Here is a 20432-nt window from a genome sequence, read left to right as displayed (position 1 = left end):
AATCAGGACAAAATAGAAAACAACAAATTTTTTAATAGAAACATAATTTTGTTACATGATTCCAGAATGAAGGGCTCTATACATGATGGAAACCTAAAAATCAGTTAATTGAACTGGATTTTTGCCTTGCTTTTATGGGTACTTTTTAAATTTCAAAAAATAAAACCCTTTTTAGTGCCAGAAGTCCTTAAACACGCACATACACGTGCACACAAAAACATCCCTCCAACAAACAAAAACCAGGAAAAACAAACAAAAACCCAAACATAAAAAAACCCCTACTATCTTGTCAGAGAGGAGCATATTCAAAACCATAAATACTAGGAGTTAGAAAAGTAACAGACTCCAGAAGGTGAAGTTGCTAAATTTTATTCACATCTCAATACCATGTATTTTTCCTATTGTTCTAGTAGATTTAATATTTTTTTACAAAACTGTAATTCTTATTTCATAATGAAAATTTCTAAAATAAACCAATATTTTTAAGTTCCTGAAGTACGAAAGAAAGCTGTCCACAAAGAAAAAATACCTCCTGCTGTACCTAAAGAAGAACCTTCACACTTTACAGGTATAAGTAATTTTAAGTATTATTTGAAGGATAAAAATATGTTTTCATATATAAATTATTTTGAGAGTATTCTGTTTATCATGAACTAGAGTTTACTTAACAGCTTTGGTTACTTGCAACAGTAAAAAGTAATTTTAAAATTATCATCTGTAGTTGTTCTTAAAATAAAGTGCTAGTTGATATCAGTCCAAAGGGAAAAAAATAAAGAAAAAGTGACAGAATCTAGATAGATAGATAGAGCCTATCTCTGCACTCAAAGTAGTAGCTCAGTTTAGGACACATCACACATCTTTCTTCTGACAAACTGCAGAGGTCAGGTCAGGGCAGAATGTGAGGGGTTTTCCATTCCTTATTTGAAAGCATCCTAATTTTGCACATGGATATAAAATTGACCTCTATGTCTTCAGAGGAGCTTGAATATTTGATTATATTTTTTATTTATCTAACATGTTGTCTTGCTTTCTGAAGAGAGTCTAAGTTAATTTAAGTGTTTACACTAATATCTTTCAAGTACACGAAGTTTATGAGGAGATTCACGTAGAAGAAGAAATTTCTACTGTTCATAGGAAAGAGGCGGCTCCACAATCTAGAGGTATATGACTTCTTCATCACCTCTTCCTTCAATCTGCTAAGTCTTGAACTCCAGGAAAATTAAATTATTCATGTTTGTGTTTTAGTCCTTGTTCAGCATAATTCATATTTACATTCATTCTTTCAGTGCCTTACTTATATGAAAAATTTGAGATTATTCATGACATGTGTTTCTCTCATTAAATTGAACTAATATCTTTAAAGTGCCTGCAGCCATTAGGAAAGCTGTTCCAGAAGAAAAAGTACCTATTGCTATGCCAAAAAAGCCAGAACCTACTCCTGTGCCTAAAAGATCAGAATCTCCACCATCTAAAGGTACTTTGAGACCCTGATAGAACTGAGATATTTCACTGATAAGCATCTTTACTTTTTTCTTACATAGTCTCTGATTTAATAGTACATGGTCCACATGTCAGATTTGTGGTGTTTATGTTGTATATGTCCCATTTTCTGTTTCTTAAGTTGTGTTTAAGTCATAAAATCAAAATTGGTAAATAGTTTCCAAGTGTCTGAATTGCCTAAAAAACGTATTCCTGAAGAAAAACTCTGCCTAAAAAGCCAGAAGCTGCCAAAGGTATAGGTCAGCATATCCTTTCATTCTTTTGCTACAAGTTTCTTCTGCCCCTTTTATTGTTGCTGCCAAAGCATTAAAAATTAGTTGAGTTGATCTAGTTGATTCCACCCAAGAATAACCCAGAAGTTATATCAAAAGCCAGTAAAAGGGTAAGGAAAGCTCCAGCCATGTTAACACGCAGTGAGATTTACAGAATGTTTTCATTCTATGGGTACAGCTTCAGAAATTTGATCATACACTAGCAAGGAGTACATCCCATCCCTCTGTTTCACATTGCTCATGTTAAACTTAGGGGTCAATTGATTTCATTTTGAATGGAAATAGGATTTGCACAGAAACCAGCTGTTACAATTCATTCAGATGTTTTAAAAGTCTGCCTGAACTAGCAATTTGAGTGGCATTAAAAACCGTCAAGCAGCACAGCTTATCCCACCCTAGTCATTATCACATAGTATTGCCAAACACCAGTGAAAAACTGTTATGTGTGACATTCAGAAGGAATTTCATTGTAACTTTTGCCATGACTTCTTTAGCTTGTTTTCATCTTTATGGGGAGCATAGCAGATCTAAAACTGCTATACAACAGGTCCCAAGCAAAGTCACTTCCAACTTATTCTTTGCCAGAGGGGTAGAACCATGAAGATTTCTCCAAAGTTGTAACTGTTGTGAAAGCATCCATCTACTTGTTTTGTCACATCCTTGTATATCTATGTATTTTGTCTTACGTCTCTGTATTGAATGTTTAATTTTTGTCATTTAAAAAATTATATCTTATTATCTTTAAAGTATATAAGGTACCTAAGAAATCAATAAATATTTTTATACCTAAAAAACCAAGGGTAGCATACCTAAAGCTTATATGTCAATAATAGTGTCTTTTGGAGGAGGAGATTTTTCTCTTGAACATTAGAGTTTATAGCAAAACTCATTTATCAAAATCCTATTTGTATGTAATGGTATACAACACTTTTTGCATGACATCTCTCTTTATATCTTTCCTTCTGATATGCTTCTTGTGATCTTCTTTCTTCATTACAATGTACATATTTTAAATGCTTTAATTTTAAAAATGAATGCTGTTTTCTTTAAAGTGCCAGAGATGCCCAAGAAAATTCCAGAAGAGAAAGTGCCCACTGCTGTTCCTAAAAAACCAGAACCACCACCAGCCAAAGGTACGTTGCACCACAGAAAAATTAAATTTGGAAGAGGAAAAACACCTCTGTCTTGATTGTGCAGATTAGTTATCTTATTGCTTGTTTGTGTTTTCCTGTTACTTTTACTCTCTGTGCCCATAGAGTTCTATATATGTTACTGCGTTTAAAATTCTTCTCTTTTGAATCACAGCTGTAGTCTGTACCAGTGTGTTAGAAATATTTATCTAGCTGAGCAGAAATGAGATTGATACTTGAGAACAAAAGCAGAAAAGAGAGCCTCTGTGATGTGAAATTGTCCTGACTGACAATGAAGAACTAGCCCCAAAAGAGAGCATAGAATGAGTGATAGAGACATCTAATATAGAAGAAAACTTGTGTGCAGAGACAAAAAAAATGATATCAAGAAGTCGTCACACATAGAAGGATGTGACGTACAAGGAATATAAAATACACAATGTCAGTCTCAGTCAAATAGAGATTTGGGAGATGTTTGAATAAAATGGAAAAATATTCTGATGTAGAAAAAAAAACTCCAGAAGACTCTGAGGTGTTTCCTGAGGCTTTACAGGGACATAAAATAACCTTAAGACAATAAACAAGTCAAATCAGAGGTTTTATTGGCAATTTCTACTGAAAAGTTTTGAACATAACTGTAAAACTCTGTATAATTGAAAATAATCTGTGTCCTAAAGGACCTGAAGGACCCAAAGAAGTACATGTAGAACAAAAAAATTAAAGTTGCTGTGCCTCAAACCTCGCAAATTGTACCAGCTAAAGGTACCTGACATTTTGAAAAAAGTACAGAATCAAAAATAAAATTCTTTTCTTGTTTTAAAAATATAAAAGACATTATTCAAGACCTCTGTTAGCATTTTCTTCTGTTGTCAAAAAGATGCAAATGTTTAAAGAGAAAAATATATATATTTGTAGTTAGTGTTTTCACTGAGAGTGATATGCTGTTATGCTTTAGTGTTTATGAAATTCTGACAGTATAAAGTTATTGCTATTTTTTGAGTGTCTGAGGTACCAAAGGAACTGGTCCCAGAAGAGGTTTAAGTTAAAGTATCAAAGAAACCAGAACATCCAGTGACTAAAACTGTATGCAAGGAAAGAAAACCCCTTTATTTTCTTTGGTACCATTTTAACATCATGGTATTTTACTTTTACTATTAATGTCTTTTAAAATATTTTTGTTGTTTCAATTGTAGTTTTTGCATCTGTAACTCAGTGAGGCAGCAGAGAGAGTTTTCTCTAGGGAAAGGAGAAATTACATATTCACATCCAAAACCACCCATGCTTTTGAAGTCCCTGAGATTTACTATTTCTTAATGTCTGAACACTGCAGACCTACATAAATAAAATTGTTTTTTTTAAAGTGCCTGAGGTGCCCAAGAAAGTAATTTCAGAAGAAAAAATACACATTGAAGTTCCTAAAAAACCAGAACCACCACCAGCCAAAGGTATATATTCAACATTAATAAGACCGCACACAAATATTAATCTGTTTCTCTAAATATTATCTTTCTTACGTTTGTGTTAGTAGCTTTTTTGTATGCTTTATGTAATATATTTATAAGTGTTACAGACTGTGTACTCTTCTTCCTTTGTGAATAGCTCCCAGTAGCAATGGCTACTAATAGTGTGTGTAAAGCAATATAAAAAAAACCAAACAACCAAATGGTTTATAAGGGTGGGCTTTTTTCTGATGCTGTTAGCTATTTTTTTACTTTGGAGCTGTTATTGTCTTTTTAATTCCTATTCTTCAAATTCCTGAAATTAAAACAAACAAATATCTTTAAAGAACCTGAGATGCCAAAGAAAGTTGTTCCAGAAAAGAAAATACCTGTGCAAAAAATACAAGAACCTGTGGCTGTCCCAGAACCAGAGGCTGCACCTGAAGAACCAGAACTCCCACCAAAGGAAGGTAAATCTCAACACTAATAAAATAACAAAAGTAATGTTCTTCCTCTTGTCTTTAACATTGTAATTATCCAAGCCTTCTGTTTCCTGAAATTCTAAATTATGCTTGCTCTTTTTATATACATATATGTGTGAGATAGACATACATGGTCGTTTTTGAAAAAAATAGTGGCAAACACTGGATGTCTGAATTGCCTGTATGTTATTCTTACTATTATTCTACTTCAGTTCTTCTTACTATTTTTGCATATTCTTGCTACTCTACCTGCTTGGGTTTAAGAAAACCACCACAGCTAATAACTTATAAGTTATAATAGAAGAAAACAAAGTACCCATTCTAGTAGCTAAGATGAGAAGTTATCAATTTAATTGAAATACCAGAAGTTCCACCAAGAAAAACTAGATGCCATCACTGCTGTTTCTTGAAAGAATCTTCAGCTTATTGCCTGCAGTGCAATTAATATCTTTTGTCCTGTCCATTCTGTTGACACTTATCATGGCTTTTACTTATATCTTAAGTTATATTATTAGTGCATATGTGTACTTCCATATGGGAGCATGAGTTTTTGTGAGGTGGAGTGTGTATATGTACTCTTGAGAGAAAAGCCAAAATGTCCTATATTCATCATTTAAAAAAACAGTATAAATTATTGATACCTGATACGTTTTTAATATTTTCATCAGAACTGTCTTTTATGTTTTATGGTTGGCTTAATTTTGGTATGATTGTCAGTGTAGCTGTTAAATTTAGAACTAATATCTTTTATGTACATAAAGCAACCAAGACAACTTTGCCAGAAAAGAAAGTACCTGTTCCAGTTCCTCAAGAACCAAAGTCCATTGCAGGACAAGCAAAACTAAAGCCTCAAGAGGTGGAACCGCAAGAATCAGAAGTGGATGGAGTGGCCCGAAAAATAAAGGCTGTAAAGGCAGTTCAAAAACTAGAGCATGTTCTGACATCTGAGCAGCCTGAGACTCTTTTGACACACCAAAAATCAGAATCTGTTGTAGCATCCCAAAGAAGAGAGCATATTGTGGTGCCTGAGAAACCAGAGCTTGTTGTGGTACCTGAGGAACGCAAGCCTGATGTGGCATCCCAAAAACTAAAACATGGTGTGATGCCCCCAAAACAGAAGCCCACTGTGGAATCCCAAAAACTTGCACAGGTTGTAGTGCTTGAGAAACAAGAATTTGTTGTGGTACCTGAGGAACCCATGCCTGACGTAGAACCCCAAAAACTAAAATATGGCGTGATGCCCCCAAAACAGAAGACTGTTTTGGAATCCCAAAAACCAAAGCATGTTGTAGTGCCTGAGAAACCAGAGCTTGTTGTGGTACCTGAGGAACCCAAGCCTGATGTGGCATCCCAAAAACTAAAACATGGTGTGATGCCCCCAAAACAGAAGCCCACTGTGGAATCCCAAAAACTTGCACAGGTTGTAGTGCTTGAGAAACAAGAATTTGTTGTGGTACCTGAGGAACCCATGCCTGACGTAGAACCCCAAAAACTAAAATATGGCGTGATGCCCCCAAAACAGAAGACTGTTTTGGAATCCCAAAAACCAAAGCATGTTGTAGTGCCTGAGAAACCAGAGCTTGTTGTGGTACCTGAGGAACCCAAGCCTGATGTGGCATCCCAAAAACTAAAACATGGTGTGATGCCCCCAAAACAGAAGCCCACTGTGGAATCCCAAAAACTTGCACAGGTTGTAGTGCTTGAGAAACAAGAATTTGTTGTGGTACCTGAGGAACCCAAGCCTCATGTGCCACCCCAAAAGTTAAAATATAGAGTGATGCCCCCAGAACAAAAGCCAGTTCTGGAATCTCAGAAACAAGAACCATTTTTGGCCCCTGAGGAATATGAGTTCATAGTAGTGTCTGAGGAGTCAGAGACAGTTGAATTAACTCAAAAATCAAGGCATGTTGTGGTGCCCCCCAAAACAAAACATTTTGTGCAGTCCCAAAAAACAGAATTTGTAGCAGCTGAAGAAACAGGCTTTGCTGCAGATTTCCAGAAGTCAATGCGTACTGAAGTGTCCAGAAAATCAAAGCCTTTTGTGCCAGAACCTGTCATGGTGTCTGAAGAACCAGAAACCATTTTAGAACCCCAAAACCTGGAGCCTTCTACACCACTTCAAAAACCAAAGCGTGAAGCGGCATCCAAAGAACCAGAGCTTGTTTTGGCACCGGAGGAACCACCACCAGCCAAGGTGGCTGAAAAGGAACAGCATGTTGCTGCTAAAAAGCAAGCAGCTGCACAGCCTAAAGGTATCTCTTGTGCATTGGATCTCTTTTCCTTCCCTTGAGTATGTTGTTTCTGTGTTCATCTTAAAGCTTAATGCACATAACTAATAGATACTAATATCTTCAAAGAACATGAAATGCCCAAAAAGCTGTCCCAGAAAAGAAACTTTCTCTAGCTGCTCCTGCAAAACCAAAACCTTCATCAGTCAAAGCTATCTGTTATCATGAATACAAGACAATCAGATTGAATCTTCATTTAAGTATTATTTTAACCTCTTTTGTTCTCTCTGTCGTTTTTGATGTGTTTTAAATGATGCTTGCTAAACAAATCATACTGAGTATGAGTGTGTGCTAAAATATTACTTCAAAATATGCCTGTTGCCCTCTGTGTTTCAGTCTTTGTATTTAATACTGAGTTTTATTGTAACTGTAAAATGAAATGCACTAATATCTTTGAAGTGCGTGATATGGCTGAGAGGACTGTTCCAGAGAAGAAAGTGCCTCCTGCTCTAGCTAAAAAACCAGAAACTTCACTTCCTAAAGGTACATGTCACCACTATTGTCATCATAAGAAAGAATGTTATTTGCTTTTTAGGGTTATTTTTAATTAATCTCAGTTTAAAATTATCTTTCACTGTATACTCTGATATCAAAAATGAGGGAGGGATGTGCCAAATATGAAATGCTGTGCAGGGGTGTGAAATGTTTCCTCAACTTAAACCAGCTTTTGTTATACTGGGTTTATGCCATATCAAGCAGATATGATAAACTCCTGTCTACCAAAAAATGCCAAAATCTTAGAGATGTAAGAGAAGGAGTTCATAAAAAGTTGTTCACATTATTAGTAGGGATGGCTTCATATATGGTTTGGTGGGACTAGGCAGTGTTATGTTTACAGTTAGATTTGATGATCCTAAAATATTTTTCCAACATAGATGATTCTGTGAGGAAAGACAAAATAGACAGAAACTAAAGGTTTCAGCAGAGAGTAGTAGTTTTAGTACACAGAGCAAAATAATCACAAATATCTCTATGTATCTGTATCACAGAGCAGAATATTTTCTTTAAACTGTTATTTATAATTTGTCTGTATTTTGGTCATACATTAACATTTTTGACGATGGGATTTTCAAACTTATTACTTTGTATAAATAGCATGAAAAAGCTGTAAAGTTACTGTGGCATGTAAGACAGTGAGCCTTTAAAAAGGCATTTACAATTGAAATACAAAAAAATTACTAAAGACACACTAAACCGAAGACAATATAGTGATGCAGTGATACATCATTTAATTTCCTTTAGAACTCCCAAGCTCTGGCCAGAGAAAACATTCCCTCTGCCATCAGACTCTCTCCATCTGAAATACAATGACATTCCTCAAGTGAAGTACTACCTAAAAGTGATTATGTAATTATTTAAATAATTGAAATTAATGTAAGAAGAAACAGTTATAAGCAACATCAAGTGATTAGAATGAAAGCCAGGAGATGACAGAGGGGAAAATATGAGAAGTTAAAGAAGAGAGGGAAATTGCAGATAGAATAGGAAAGGAGAAGTCAACCTGAAGGATAGAAATAGTAATAAAGTGGCAAGTAAAAATATGAAAATGACTGCCTAAACCAGCACAGAACACAGTCATTTATGAAACAGGGCCAGTAGATGAAAGCACAAATAAATTCTCTGATCAAATAAATAATTTTCAATATTCCATAAATAAATCTCTGATCATCTGTTACTAAGAAGCCAGATACATTTTTTACATTTCCATCCTGACTAAGAAACACAGACCACACACAGAGTTCCCATCCCCTGTGGGATGTCTTGGACAACCTGGTCATTCCGCAGGTTGGAAGCAAAGCAGAGCTGATGGCTGAATGTAACCACAGCACTTTCTCAAAAAATACTGTGTGCAATATCTACTGGTTGCTTTATTGTTACACAGCCATCTGCAGTGCCCACAAAACTAAAATCCAGTAATATCTTTGAAGTTCCCAAGGTGCCCAAGAAAGGTGCTCTGGAAGAGCCTACACCTGTAACTGTGCCCAAACAGCCAGAACCAGCAGCAGTTCGAGGTACCTATGGCTTTGTGCATCAGTCCAAATGAGACTGTCCTTATTGTCTTACCTGTTATTTCTGATGTCTGTTGTTGTTCTGTTCCTTGATGATTTCCTGAAATTTCTGCCCTGTGGGGTCTGTACGTGTGAGCCAGTGAGAGAGAGAGAGGTTGATGCTGCGAGACCACGTTGGCTCTGTTCATGAGTGCATCTCCAGTCTATGTGTCACTGTGCATCCTCCTGTTGTATGTACAGAACTGACTGCTACTAATATCTTTGAAGCACGCGAGGTGTCCCGGAAGGCTGCTTGTGAGGAAAAACCACCCGTGCCCTCTGCCAAAGCACCAGAGCTTCCAGCACCCAGAGGTACCTGTCTTCATGGATAACTTAACAAAGAACATACTGAATCTTCTTCTCCTAAGCCTTGTCCTACCCTGGCCTGTCTCTGTTCCCTGACTGAGAGTGTCACGGCAGTGTGTGCTGGGACAAGGGTGCTGCTGCGTGGTGTGTGAGGGTTTGAGTGCCTGCTGTGCTGTTCTGTGTCCGTGTCTGCCTGGCTGTTGTTCCTACTTGCCATGTCTTCTCAACTATGTAAAATGAAATGCACTAATATCTTTGAAGTGCCTGAGATGCCTGAAGCTGAGGTCCTGGAAGAGGAAGAAGAGGTGGAAGCAGCAGAAGAGGCAGCAGCAGTTGCTGAGCCTGAAGAGCCAGAAGTCTCTCCAGCTGAAGGTATAGGGTGGTGTCCTGAAAGAGCCTGCCATGGCCTGCACACTGCTGCAGTGCTCAGTGTTCTTTGCCCCTGCACTCTGTGGGAGGGCTGTGAGCAGCATTTTGTCATTTTGTATATCTGTGTGCTGCCCACTCTGCACTAGAGAGGGTGGGGTCTTCCACAAACCCCCCTGCCATAAACCTATTCTTGGGCTCTTTGTAGCTTAACCACCAGGAGTGATTGGCTGAACAGGACACCCTGGTATTCTGTCAAGAGTTCACTTTCCTCCTTTCCTGCTTTGCCATCTGCCTGTTTGCTGACCTTAAGCTCAGTCAAGTAAATGAATCTAATTTCTTTAAAGTGCCTGAGGTGATTGAGGCAGAAGAGGCAGAAGAGGAGGTGCCAGTGGTCGTTCCGCCAAAACCTGTGGCTGTGCCCAAGAAACCTGTTGCTGTGCCAAAGAAACCAGAACCTCCTCAAGCTAAAGGTATATCTTCTGCAGAGATTTACCTATTAATCAATATTACTGTATTGATTAATATTTTCATTTGTTATCCCTTCTTTTGTGTAAGATTTGTTGTTTGTCGTTGACCTTTAACCTCTGCTGGACCAATCTTTGTGCATGACTAACCAGCCAGTCACTTGAGGAACTCTACAGTGCTTAGAAATTTCTAAACTCTTTGATTGAGTGTTATGATTTTTTCCTACTAATTTAACTGTGAAATTAAGATGAAATAATATCTTTAAAGTGCTCAAGGTGCCCAAGAAAGCTGTCCCACAAGAAAAGATGCCTGTTGCAGTACCCAAACAACCAGAACCACCACCAGCCAAAGGTACAGGTCACTATCATCATTAGAAAAAATTCATGTTCTTCTGGGCTTGTGATCAGATATAGGTGCCTAAGATACATGAAGTGCAAGGTGGAGTGTCACAAATGTGGCATAAAAACTAGATTTAATTCCTTGAAAATATATCTCTAGCGTACTGAATTTTCAGTGAAGTTTAAGAATTAACATTTACAGACTGTTTAGTTTAAACAGAATAGCATGTTTTTCTGAAGAAGAGCCTGAAAATAAGTCTTTAGCTGTAAAAAACAAAACATTGCATCCCTGTAGCTTCTAACAGATGACAACAACAGAGTAAGTTCTCTCTACCTCTTTAAAAGTAAGATAATGCCAAGGTACATGAGAAAATTTTGGTAACAAAGGACTGGATATATCTAGTGATTATCTTATTAAGATATTAATAGAACCAATAATGGAAGAGAGAAGTAAAAAAGTATATCTATTTCTACAGTAGAATTAAAATGAAAGGAACTGTGGAACATAGAAATTTAAGAGGAGGTGTAAAGAATGGAAATAATTGATAAAAAAAATATGGTGAAGATAAATCAAATGCTATGTCCCAAAAAAAATGTTACAATGACAAAGTAGTCATGAATTATATTGGCTGATACATGAACACACTAGGATTCCACAAATAAATCTCTGATCATCTCTTACTAAGAAGCCAGATACATTTTTTACTTTTCCATCCTAAGACACACAGACCACACACAGAGTTCCCATCCCCTGTGGGATGTCTTGGACAACCTGGTCATTCCACAGGTTGGAAGCAAAGCAGAGCTGATGGCTGAATGTAACCACAGCACTTTCTCAAAAAATACTGTGTGCAATATCTACTGGTTGCTTTATTGTTACACAGCCATCTGCAGTGCCCACAAAACTAAAATCCAGTAATATCTTTGAAGTTCCCAAGGTGCCCAAGAAAGGTGCTCTGGAAGAGCCTACACCTGTAACTGTGCCCAAACAGCCAGAACCAGCAGCAGTTCGAGGTACCTATGGCTTTGTGCATCAGTCCAAATGAGACTGTCCTTATTGTCTTACCTGTTATTTCTGATGTCTGTTGTTGTTCTGTTCCTTGGTAATTTCCTGAACTTTCCACTTTCTGTGTATCGGTTAGGAATTTGAAAATGTAGCATTTTGTGTAAACAACTCAAAATATATTTTGCTCTTAGTATATGGGTGTCATATGCTGAATCAGTAGATATTAAAAATTTGTATTTCAGCAATTAATTGTAAGTTTTTATATTGCTACCCAAATTTGCTATCATAAATAGACATGAGTCTGCATGACTTTTCTGGCAGACTCAGGTAATATATATAATAGACATAAATATTTTGAAATGAAAACTCAGCTTTTACTCAGCAGTGCTCAAGTGCAATAAATGACAGTATAGAAAGTATTGAAGAAATTGCTGACACTTTTAGGGTTTATTATAAAAAAGAATCTTTATTAAATCCACTTCACTGTACAGGCTGTGGAAGTTGCCACAGTGAAACGAAAATTGAAGCAGGACAGTTACTTGGGATGAGAAAATCAGTCAAAAAAAAAAAAAAAAAAGCATAACCAAAGAATGGATTTACAGAAGGACAAAATTAGGGAAAAATTGAGAAAAACTGTGATCCTTATCCTGTCTGTGCCCACTCAGTGTAAAGCACCAGCAGATTCATGAGGAATGGTAACAGATAAGACATGGGCTGAGGTTGCTCCCACAGAAAAGACAGATCCCAGCAGGGCTGAGAATTAAAGGCTGTCCTCCAATGGAGGAAAGGCTTCTAAGTACCCTAATTCACACCTCACCCTGAAGCCCATGCATAGCAAGCAGTTCTCTCTCAGAGCCTACATGGCCTCACTACTCTGTGCCTGTGCCCTGCCCTGTGGGGTCTGTGTGTGTGAGCCAGTGAGAGAGAGAGGTCGATGCTGCGAGACCACGTTGGTTCTGTTCATGAGTGCATCTCCAGTCTATGTGTCACTGTGCATCCTCCTGTTGTATGTACAGAACTGACTGCTACTAATATCTTTGAAGCACGCGAGGTGTCCCGGAAGGCTGCTCGTGAGGAAAAACCACCCTCTGCCAAAGCACCAGAGCTTCCAGCACCCAGAGGTACCTGTCTTCATGGATAACTTAACAAAGAACATACTGAATCTTCTTCTCCTAAGCCTTGTCCTACCCTGGCCCGTCTCTGTTCCCTGACTGAGAGTGTCACGGCAGTGTGTGCTGGGACAAGGGTGCTGCTGCGTGGTGTGTGAGGGTTTGAGTGCCTGCTGTGCTGTTCTGTGTCTGTGTCTGCCTGGCTGTTGTTCCTACTTGCCATGTCTTCTCAACTATGTAAAATGAAATGCACTAATATCTTTGAAGTGCCTGAGATGCCTGCAGCTGAGGTCCTGGAAGAGGAAGAAGAGGTGGAAGCAGCAGAAGAGGCAGCAGCAGTTGCTGAGCCTGAAGAGCCAGAAGTCTCTCCAGCTGAAGGTATAGGGTGGTGTCCTGAAAGAGCCTGCCATGGCCTGCACACTGCTGCAGTGCTCAGTGTTCTTTGCCCCTGCACTCTGTGGGAGGGCTGAGAGCGGCATTTTATATCTCTGTGTGCATGATGTTAAGCTCAGTCAAGTAAACAGATCTAATATCTTTAAAGTGCCTGAGGTGATTGAAGAGGAAGAGGCAGAAGAGGAGGTGCCACTGGTTATTCCTCAAAAGCCTGTGGCTGTGCCAAAGAAACATGTGGCTGTGCCAAAGAAACCTGTGGCTGTACACAAGAAACCAGAGCCTGTTGGTGTGCCAAAAGTACCAGAACCCATGCCTGTCCTTAGAAAACATAAAGTTCCTTCGGTTAAAGGTACATACATCAGTGACTGAGCATCTCCTTATCTGTCTTCTCTTTCCCCTTGTTTCACTGATGTAAACATTGCCAGATGAATTATCTGCTGCTTAAATTTATTATTCTTCATGTTTTTGTATGCCCTCCTCTTTTTAGTCATTGCACTTTTCAGTGTTATTTGTATATATGTGTCTTAGTATTCACAAAAATTAAAATTTACTAATATCTTTAAAGAAACTGAAGTTCAAGAGAGAACTGTCCCAGAAGAGAAAGTGCCTCTTACAACACCTAAAAAGTCACAATTAGAAAAACCAGAGCTTCCTCCAACCAAAGGTACATATTACCAGGAGGCACCTCCTGTGAATAAATGTTTTCTATACTCTCTCTTTTCTTTATTCATATCTGAGTCTATAAAATTTGTCAGTTCAATGTAGCCTACCTTGAGAAAGACTGGAGCACAGTCTTTCATGGTTATGGCCACTGTTACTGTGATTTTGTGTCTGCTAGATGTCTTTGTCTTTTTATGTTTCATATGTGTGTTTATAGACACAAAAATAAAAGAAACTTAATATTTACTTAATGTTTTTTAAGTGTCTGAGGTACCCAAGAAACCCGTCTCAGAGGAGAAAGTGCCTGTTACTATTCCTAAAACACCTGAATCACTACCAAGTGAAGGTTTGTGCCACCATAGATTTTACTCTTAAGAACAATCCTTTGTCCTGTTCTTCTGAGTATAAGCTTTAAAGTAGACATTTTCCTTTTTCTCCCATTGTGATGTCTGTGAGTTGTTCACTTCGTATTTTAGATTATACTAGTCAATATTTCTTGTATCTGTTAGTATATCTCCATATTTGGAAGTAAAATATGTGCTCCTGCGCAGGTTATGTCTCTTTTTAAGATAATATTAATTCCCACTAAATTGGAGTCTCTCAAAAGTTAGTATTTATGCTGCTGTTATAATCCTGAATTAATTGAGAGCATTGACATTTTTATTCTTTCCTGTTACAACGACTCATCAATAAATTTAATGTTTAATTTATATTGTATACATAAAAAATTCTGTCCTTCACACAATCTTCACTTATGCTTAGAAAGAAAGTAGCTTTCAAAATCTTGCATTAACTGCAAAGGTAACAGATACTGAATGATTACTTATCCTAACATGTATTTGTCTGTGTCTGTTGAAGTAGATTTGCTTTTAGTTATATCTGTATAACTGTTCACGTGAAGCAATCTTATAATTGAAAGCTTACACCAGTTGTCAATATTCTTTAAAGAATATGAAATCATAAAGGAGATTGAGCCTGAAGAAGCAGAAGAAATTCCAGTTGTAGAAGTTGAAGAAGCTTTACCAGTTGAAGGTATACAAAGTACTTCCCTAGAGGCTGTCACAAACCTTTCTTTCATCATCATCATCTGCAGATTTTTCTTGCTTTCTCGTTTTTCACACATGTGCCTGTGTCTTGTAGGTCATCTCTACGTTGTAGATCTTTCTGTGATTCTTCCATTGTTGTGTTCTGGAAATAATTTCTGATCATTTAACTCTAAGTACAACCTGAAGATTATTTAAAATGCTTTCATTTTGTTTCTTGTCCACAAGAGTCTTCCTATCATTTAGTTTTCTACTTTTCTTCTCAAGTTATTAACATGCTTTTTTAAGTCACCTTGGATATTTGTATTATGTGCATGCCTTGAAGCAGTAACCTAAGGCTCTTTCATGCTCCCATTTAACTCAATGACATTTTTTCACTGACTTCACTGGAAATGGAAAGTGGTGGTCTTTAGGTTTGTACATTACTCTTCTTATAACCACCATCATAGGAAATTTATTCTAAATGTACCTAATGTTATTTAAAGTGCCACAACCTGAAAAGAAGATCCCTGAAAAGCGAAAACCACCACCGCCACCTGCTCCAACAGAAGATATTAAACTGGCAAAAGATCTACTTAAAGGTATAATCATCTGAAGCCGTAATAATGGTGGAAACTCAATCTTTTAAAAGTTTACTGATGAACCTTGAAAAGCATGCTTTTAGACTATAATTTTATGTCTTTTTTATTTCTTTTCTAATATACTATATTTTAATGGTGCGCCTCACTAATGCTCAGTCCATTATGATTTTTTATCAGCATTTACATGGGTTCTTTTCAATAATTACAGAAAAAAAATATTAAAAACATTTTAATCTAGTTAACACATTCTTCTATCCTTAACATAATTCTTCTCTCTTTAACATATTCTTAGAAATGAAAAGAATCCCCAGCAATAATTTGCTGTTGTTATGTGATCACAGGTTTCAGATCAATTGTGCTTCCTGCAGACCATCTGACTTTTTCTAAACAGTTAATCAGCAAGGATCTTAGCTTTGCAGCTTTTGTCCTTCTTTTACATCAATACTATTAATGAGGTGTTCGGATTTTTTAGAAAACTCCTTTCTTTTTGTAGTCTAATATGCGTTGTAAAATTCAAATCATTTTCTTTAAAGCTCCTGAGGCAAGGAAGAAAGTTGTGGTTGCAAAACCTGGTGAGCCTGCAAAATTGGAACCTCCACCTGCTAAAGGTACCTAGCTAATATAAGAATCTAGCTTAGAATAAACCTCTCATGACCCCACAGTTGAAGTTCTCAGTATCTTCTTCTTTAATTTGCTCAAATATATCAAAACACTGTCTATGTTAGATTATTCAACATGCACACCCATCTTGGGCATATATGTTTGTGTTATATTTATGTCTACTTTAATAGCATATCCTGCAATCCATGAGATGTAAGAGACAGAAACACGGAAGAGTGAGAGAGTTTTTATGAATGTTATCACTTGTGTAGGTGCTCGCTTTGGTTTTCTGCTTAGCTAGAAATAAAATATAAAATACTCTTTAAATGTATACACCATTGTTTCAACATACTTAGTTTATTATTTTTCTGAAATGTAATTAATTTTTGTGAGAGAACACTTTCTAGAGAAGGGAATGAATAATGTATCGAGCAAGCCACTTCACAGGTATGCCTTTATATTATTCATATATACTGGAGTTTAAGATAAGCTAAGCAGCTAAGCAGTGGACATTCCTTCTTAACACTGTTCCAAGTTTAGAGATTAAAGTGGATCCTTATGAATGTCACAGACAGACAGCTCTTATGAATAGATACGTAATGTAAGCCTGTAGTGAAAGAGGACAAGGAAATAAAAATGTTATGATGATGATTGCTCTTGAATACACAACCTTTATAATTTTCTTAAACCATACTTCTCTTCTGTTGATTTGAATGAAAACTTTCTCTTTATACATAAACTTAGATGACAGATACATGCAAATTATATAGAAAATACATTAAAACTGTTGGCTTCAATAGCAACAGTTTAACCTTTGATTTTAGTATTCAGTAGTGGACTAGTGTTTGATTTGTGTGTTTGGACATGCTAGTTGTTGGTTAACTCTTACTGCTGTTATGAGCCTGTAATAAAATCTGGAATAATATTCTTTTAAGTGCCTGGACTTGTAAAGAAACCTCGCAAAGTAATTCCTGAGCCTACTCCCCCACCAAAAGAAGAAGTTGTTTTGAAAAGAGGTATAGTAACTTGGCTCTGTTTTAAAAACCCAGCATTTTAACACTGATCAGCATAATCCCCTAAGTAAAATTGTTTCATGTATGTGGTATGGAACGTTACATGATCAAATACTATCTGATGTCTCTTTCTTGGGAAAAGTAGTTGTAGTTGCAGCGAGGAAGGGGAGGTAGCCTGAAAGTCTCTCAGATGCAAAGGATCTGTAATGAAAACTGAGCAGAACAATGAAATTCTAGTTCCCCATCTCTCTCTGTTCTGTTTTCCTTATCTCTTTATGTTAGAGTTGAGTCTTCCACTGCCCACAGTGTAAATGTTATTAAAGTTACGTGTGTAGTCTATGTATTCTCTTTTGTGGTTTTCTTAGAAGTACCACACAGATCACAGAAACTCATGGTACTATTGGACATCAGTCCCATTTCTTGCAAAGTCTGGGACATTCTGAATCATTTTGTGCTCAACTGTTGATTAGAAAAATGAAGCATTAATTCCAGTTCTCTTTGAAATACCACAGAGGGATGATTCATGCTTGTGCACCTTGTACCTTCAAATTTCAGACAACATTTTTAAATATAATATTCCAATTCTTAGATGACAGTGTCATTACATACTCAAGACAGAGAACTGAGAGGACAAAACCAAGTGAAATCAATAAAATGGAAAACAGGCATTATATAAATTTGAGCTCTCCAAATACAATACTTGAGGATTTACATTAAAATTACATTTAAAAAACATTAAAATCTTTCCTCTCAAATGGACTGCTCTTAATAAAAATGTCTTTTTTCTTAGATGACTTGAATTTTAAATTACTTTGAATAGTATCTTGAATAGTTACACAAATCTTCAATTTCTGTTGAGCTATATATTTTATTTTCCTGTTTCTTTATGATTGATGTTTTTAATTGTTGTCTTGTTCACTGTTTGCCTGTGCTTTAAAAACTGAGATTTCTTTTCCTTTGAAGTTCTTAAAAAGAAACCTGAAGAGGAAGAACCTAAACCAGAAAAAGAGCCTAAACCAGAAGTTAAACCAGTACCTACACCAGTAGAAAAAATTAAGAAACCTGAAGGTACTAGATTACTATCAAATATATTTATTGAAATATATTTGTTTAAAAAAAAATCCCACTATTGAGTAGTGCTTTCTTAAGCTCAGGAATGAAACTGGTGTCTTAAAAGATAGCTTGCATTGGCTTAATTATGCAGTTTAAGTCTTTCCTGGATGGACAACCTAGTTTGACATTCACATTTGGGTTTGCATTCTGTATTTTGGGATTGTTTCTCAATCTTCATTGTGTACAGAAAAGAGATTTACAAATATTTTATATAGTACTGATAAAAACATGACTACAGCAAAACACTTAAAGCATTCTTTTAGGTAATATTTTACAAATATGTGTCTTTTTACCCATTTGTAATTTCTAATTTATTCAAATCTTACTCTATTTTAGGAAAAATATATGTTCCTAAACCTTATGAACATCTGAAACTGTTTACATGTAAAAACAATGAAAGCTTTTAAATACATTTGAGGGTATTCTATTTAGGGATTTAAGGTGTTTTAATGTATCTTACAAAATAAAAATATTATTTTAAAGTCCCAGAAGTTCCTACGAAGAAAACTGAGATACCTGCCATAAAAAAAGAGGAGAAGCCTGTGCCTGAACCACCAAAAGGTACAGACATGTGGTGCTCTTTTTCCTTATTGCAGCAACTAAACAATATTCAGTGCTGGATATCATGCTATATTAACATAATGCATTACTGTCCTCCAGTCTGTCATGACCACTGTGTCCTCATTAACCATTTTGCAGTCTTCTGGATTTCTTGTTGTCTTTATTCTTCAATGCTTGAAAAAATCATCTTTTTTTCCATTGTTTGCAATCTTTATGAGAGTTAATCTCACAGTAACTTCTTGCTTTTTAGCCAAATAAAATAGAAACCAGTAAATTCTGTCTTCATTTGGCTCTCTCTGTGTTGTTGCTCCTAACTTCTAATGCTCAGTGTGATTGCAAAAAAATGTAAACTAACCTACTTGTAATTTCTGTGTTTGAAATGGCAGAAACTAAGCAAGCATCTGTCCCAGTTCCTGGGCCTGAACCTAAACCTGTAGTAGGTAAGAATTCTTTAGTTGTAAATACTGGTGAAGCTTTTCTTGTGTGTCTAGTATTTTGCATTCAGGGATTTCTTGCTAAAAGGACATTCATAGAATCACAAAATACCAGGTTGGAAGGTGACTTCAAGGGTAATCTAGTCCAACCTTTCTTGGCAAAAGCACAGTTTCAACAAGATAACTCAGCACCTTGTGCAGCAGATTATAAAAGTGTCCACACAAAGGCCTTTAGAATTAAGAAGACTAAAATTTCCCTACCCTCTGCAAAACATTTTAAAGAATATAATACTAAAAGTAATGTATTAAAACTTTTTTTCCCCATACAGCTCTAAAATCTCCAAAACCAGCTGAAGAACCGGCACCCACTGTTACTGCTCCAGTGACAGCTCCAGTTGTTGGAAAGAAAGCAGGTATTTATGTGTATTCTATGCTATTTAGAGGGTTTTTCTCTGACATACCTAAATACCTTCAGTATAAAAAGAGGGAAGAGCTGTACAATAACTCATTCATTACAGGAAGATTTTAGATACTGTTCAAGCATCTTCTTATTCTGGGTGCTGTCACCTAATTTAAAACAAAAACATCGCTGATATACTGTGGAGACAAATCTGTGCTCTTTTGTCTGGATGGTAATACACCTGTGTCTTTATTTGTTGTCCTGCTATGAAAGTTGCGTATTCTGTTGTTTTCTTGATGTTTCTTGTGTCCTGATATATGTTTTGTGAATTGCATCTTGTATTTTATGTGTAGACAAAGAGAAGCTACATGTTTCTAAATTATTGTGTTGTTTGGTTTCCTGCTTTTGATTTGTCATTGAAGCCCTGAGAAAAACTGACAGTATGTTGAAGATTTAAGAGTATTGCTATTTCTGTCTGCTATGCTCAGGACCCTGGAACAAAGCCTGCTGTGAAAAAAAAAAAGTGCTGGGATGGTTCCATTTCCTCTGAAATACTCTGAGCCTGTGCTCCACCAGCAGAGCTGATGTCTGTTCTTCTTGCCCATTATTCAAAGGGCCTCATGGTGCAGTAGAGCTCAGATCTTGGGCATTTGAGAAGCCAAATCATTAATATCTCTTGGCCATTGATCTGATGATGTAGTCTTCAGTAACACAATTAACCTATTTTATGTCAGTGACCAGATAGCTGCTGTTTTCTGCTGCTTTTAACCTACACTGGATTTAAATTGGCAGTCTAATGCGACACTACTAAGAGTGGTTTACTTAGGTTTTCTGTTCATGTGTACTGTTCTTACCTTTCTTTTGTGGTTATATTGTAACCTG

The 20432-nt window shown here is 36.6% G+C and overlaps 1 protein-coding gene across 5 annotated transcripts in view; it reads left to right on the top strand.

Moving 5' to 3' along the window:
• TTN (titin) overlaps nt 1-20432 on the top strand; it is a 239364-nt gene that overhangs the window by 115455 nt on the left and 103477 nt on the right. For 3 of the 5 annotated variants that reach the window (XM_072932290.1, XM_072932288.1, XM_072932287.1), the window contains 27 exons: nt 488-568; nt 1080-1160; nt 1364-1474; nt 2825-2905; nt 4264-4347; nt 4689-4811; nt 5585-7075; nt 7511-7594; nt 9040-9123; nt 9388-9471; nt 9727-9837; nt 10179-10304; nt 10567-10650; nt 11568-11651; nt 12687-12764; nt 13020-13130; nt 13294-13494; nt 13711-13809; nt 14068-14151; nt 14754-14837; nt 15334-15429; nt 15963-16037; nt 16965-17045; nt 18006-18110; nt 18639-18716; nt 19103-19156; nt 19480-19563. In XM_072932290.1, the coding sequence (XP_072788391.1) occupies nt 488-568; nt 1080-1160; nt 1364-1474; nt 2825-2905; nt 4264-4347; nt 4689-4811; nt 5585-7075; nt 7511-7594; nt 9040-9123; nt 9388-9471; nt 9727-9837; nt 10179-10304; nt 10567-10650; nt 11568-11651; nt 12687-12764; nt 13020-13130; nt 13294-13494; nt 13711-13809; nt 14068-14151; nt 14754-14837; nt 15334-15429; nt 15963-16037; nt 16965-17045; nt 18006-18110; nt 18639-18716; nt 19103-19156; nt 19480-19563 (3939 nt within the window). The remainder of the gene's footprint in view (nt 1-487; nt 569-1079; nt 1161-1363; nt 1475-2824; nt 2906-4263; nt 4348-4688; nt 4812-5584; nt 7076-7510; nt 7595-9039; nt 9124-9387; nt 9472-9726; nt 9838-10178; nt 10305-10566; nt 10651-11567; nt 11652-12686; nt 12765-13019; nt 13131-13293; nt 13495-13710; nt 13810-14067; nt 14152-14753; nt 14838-15333; nt 15430-15962; nt 16038-16964; nt 17046-18005; nt 18111-18638; nt 18717-19102; nt 19157-19479; nt 19564-20432) is intronic. The other 2 variants (XM_072932289.1, XM_072932291.1) reach the window with 2 other exon arrangements.

The sequence above is a fragment of the Taeniopygia guttata genome, chromosome 7, assembly GCF_048771995.1.
Source record: "Taeniopygia guttata chromosome 7, bTaeGut7.mat, whole genome shotgun sequence".
Classification (NCBI taxonomy): domain Eukaryota; kingdom Metazoa; phylum Chordata; class Aves; order Passeriformes; family Estrildidae; genus Taeniopygia; species Taeniopygia guttata.
The sequence above is the reverse complement of the archived record's forward strand: the minus strand, read 5'-3'. Positions and strand labels throughout refer to the sequence as shown.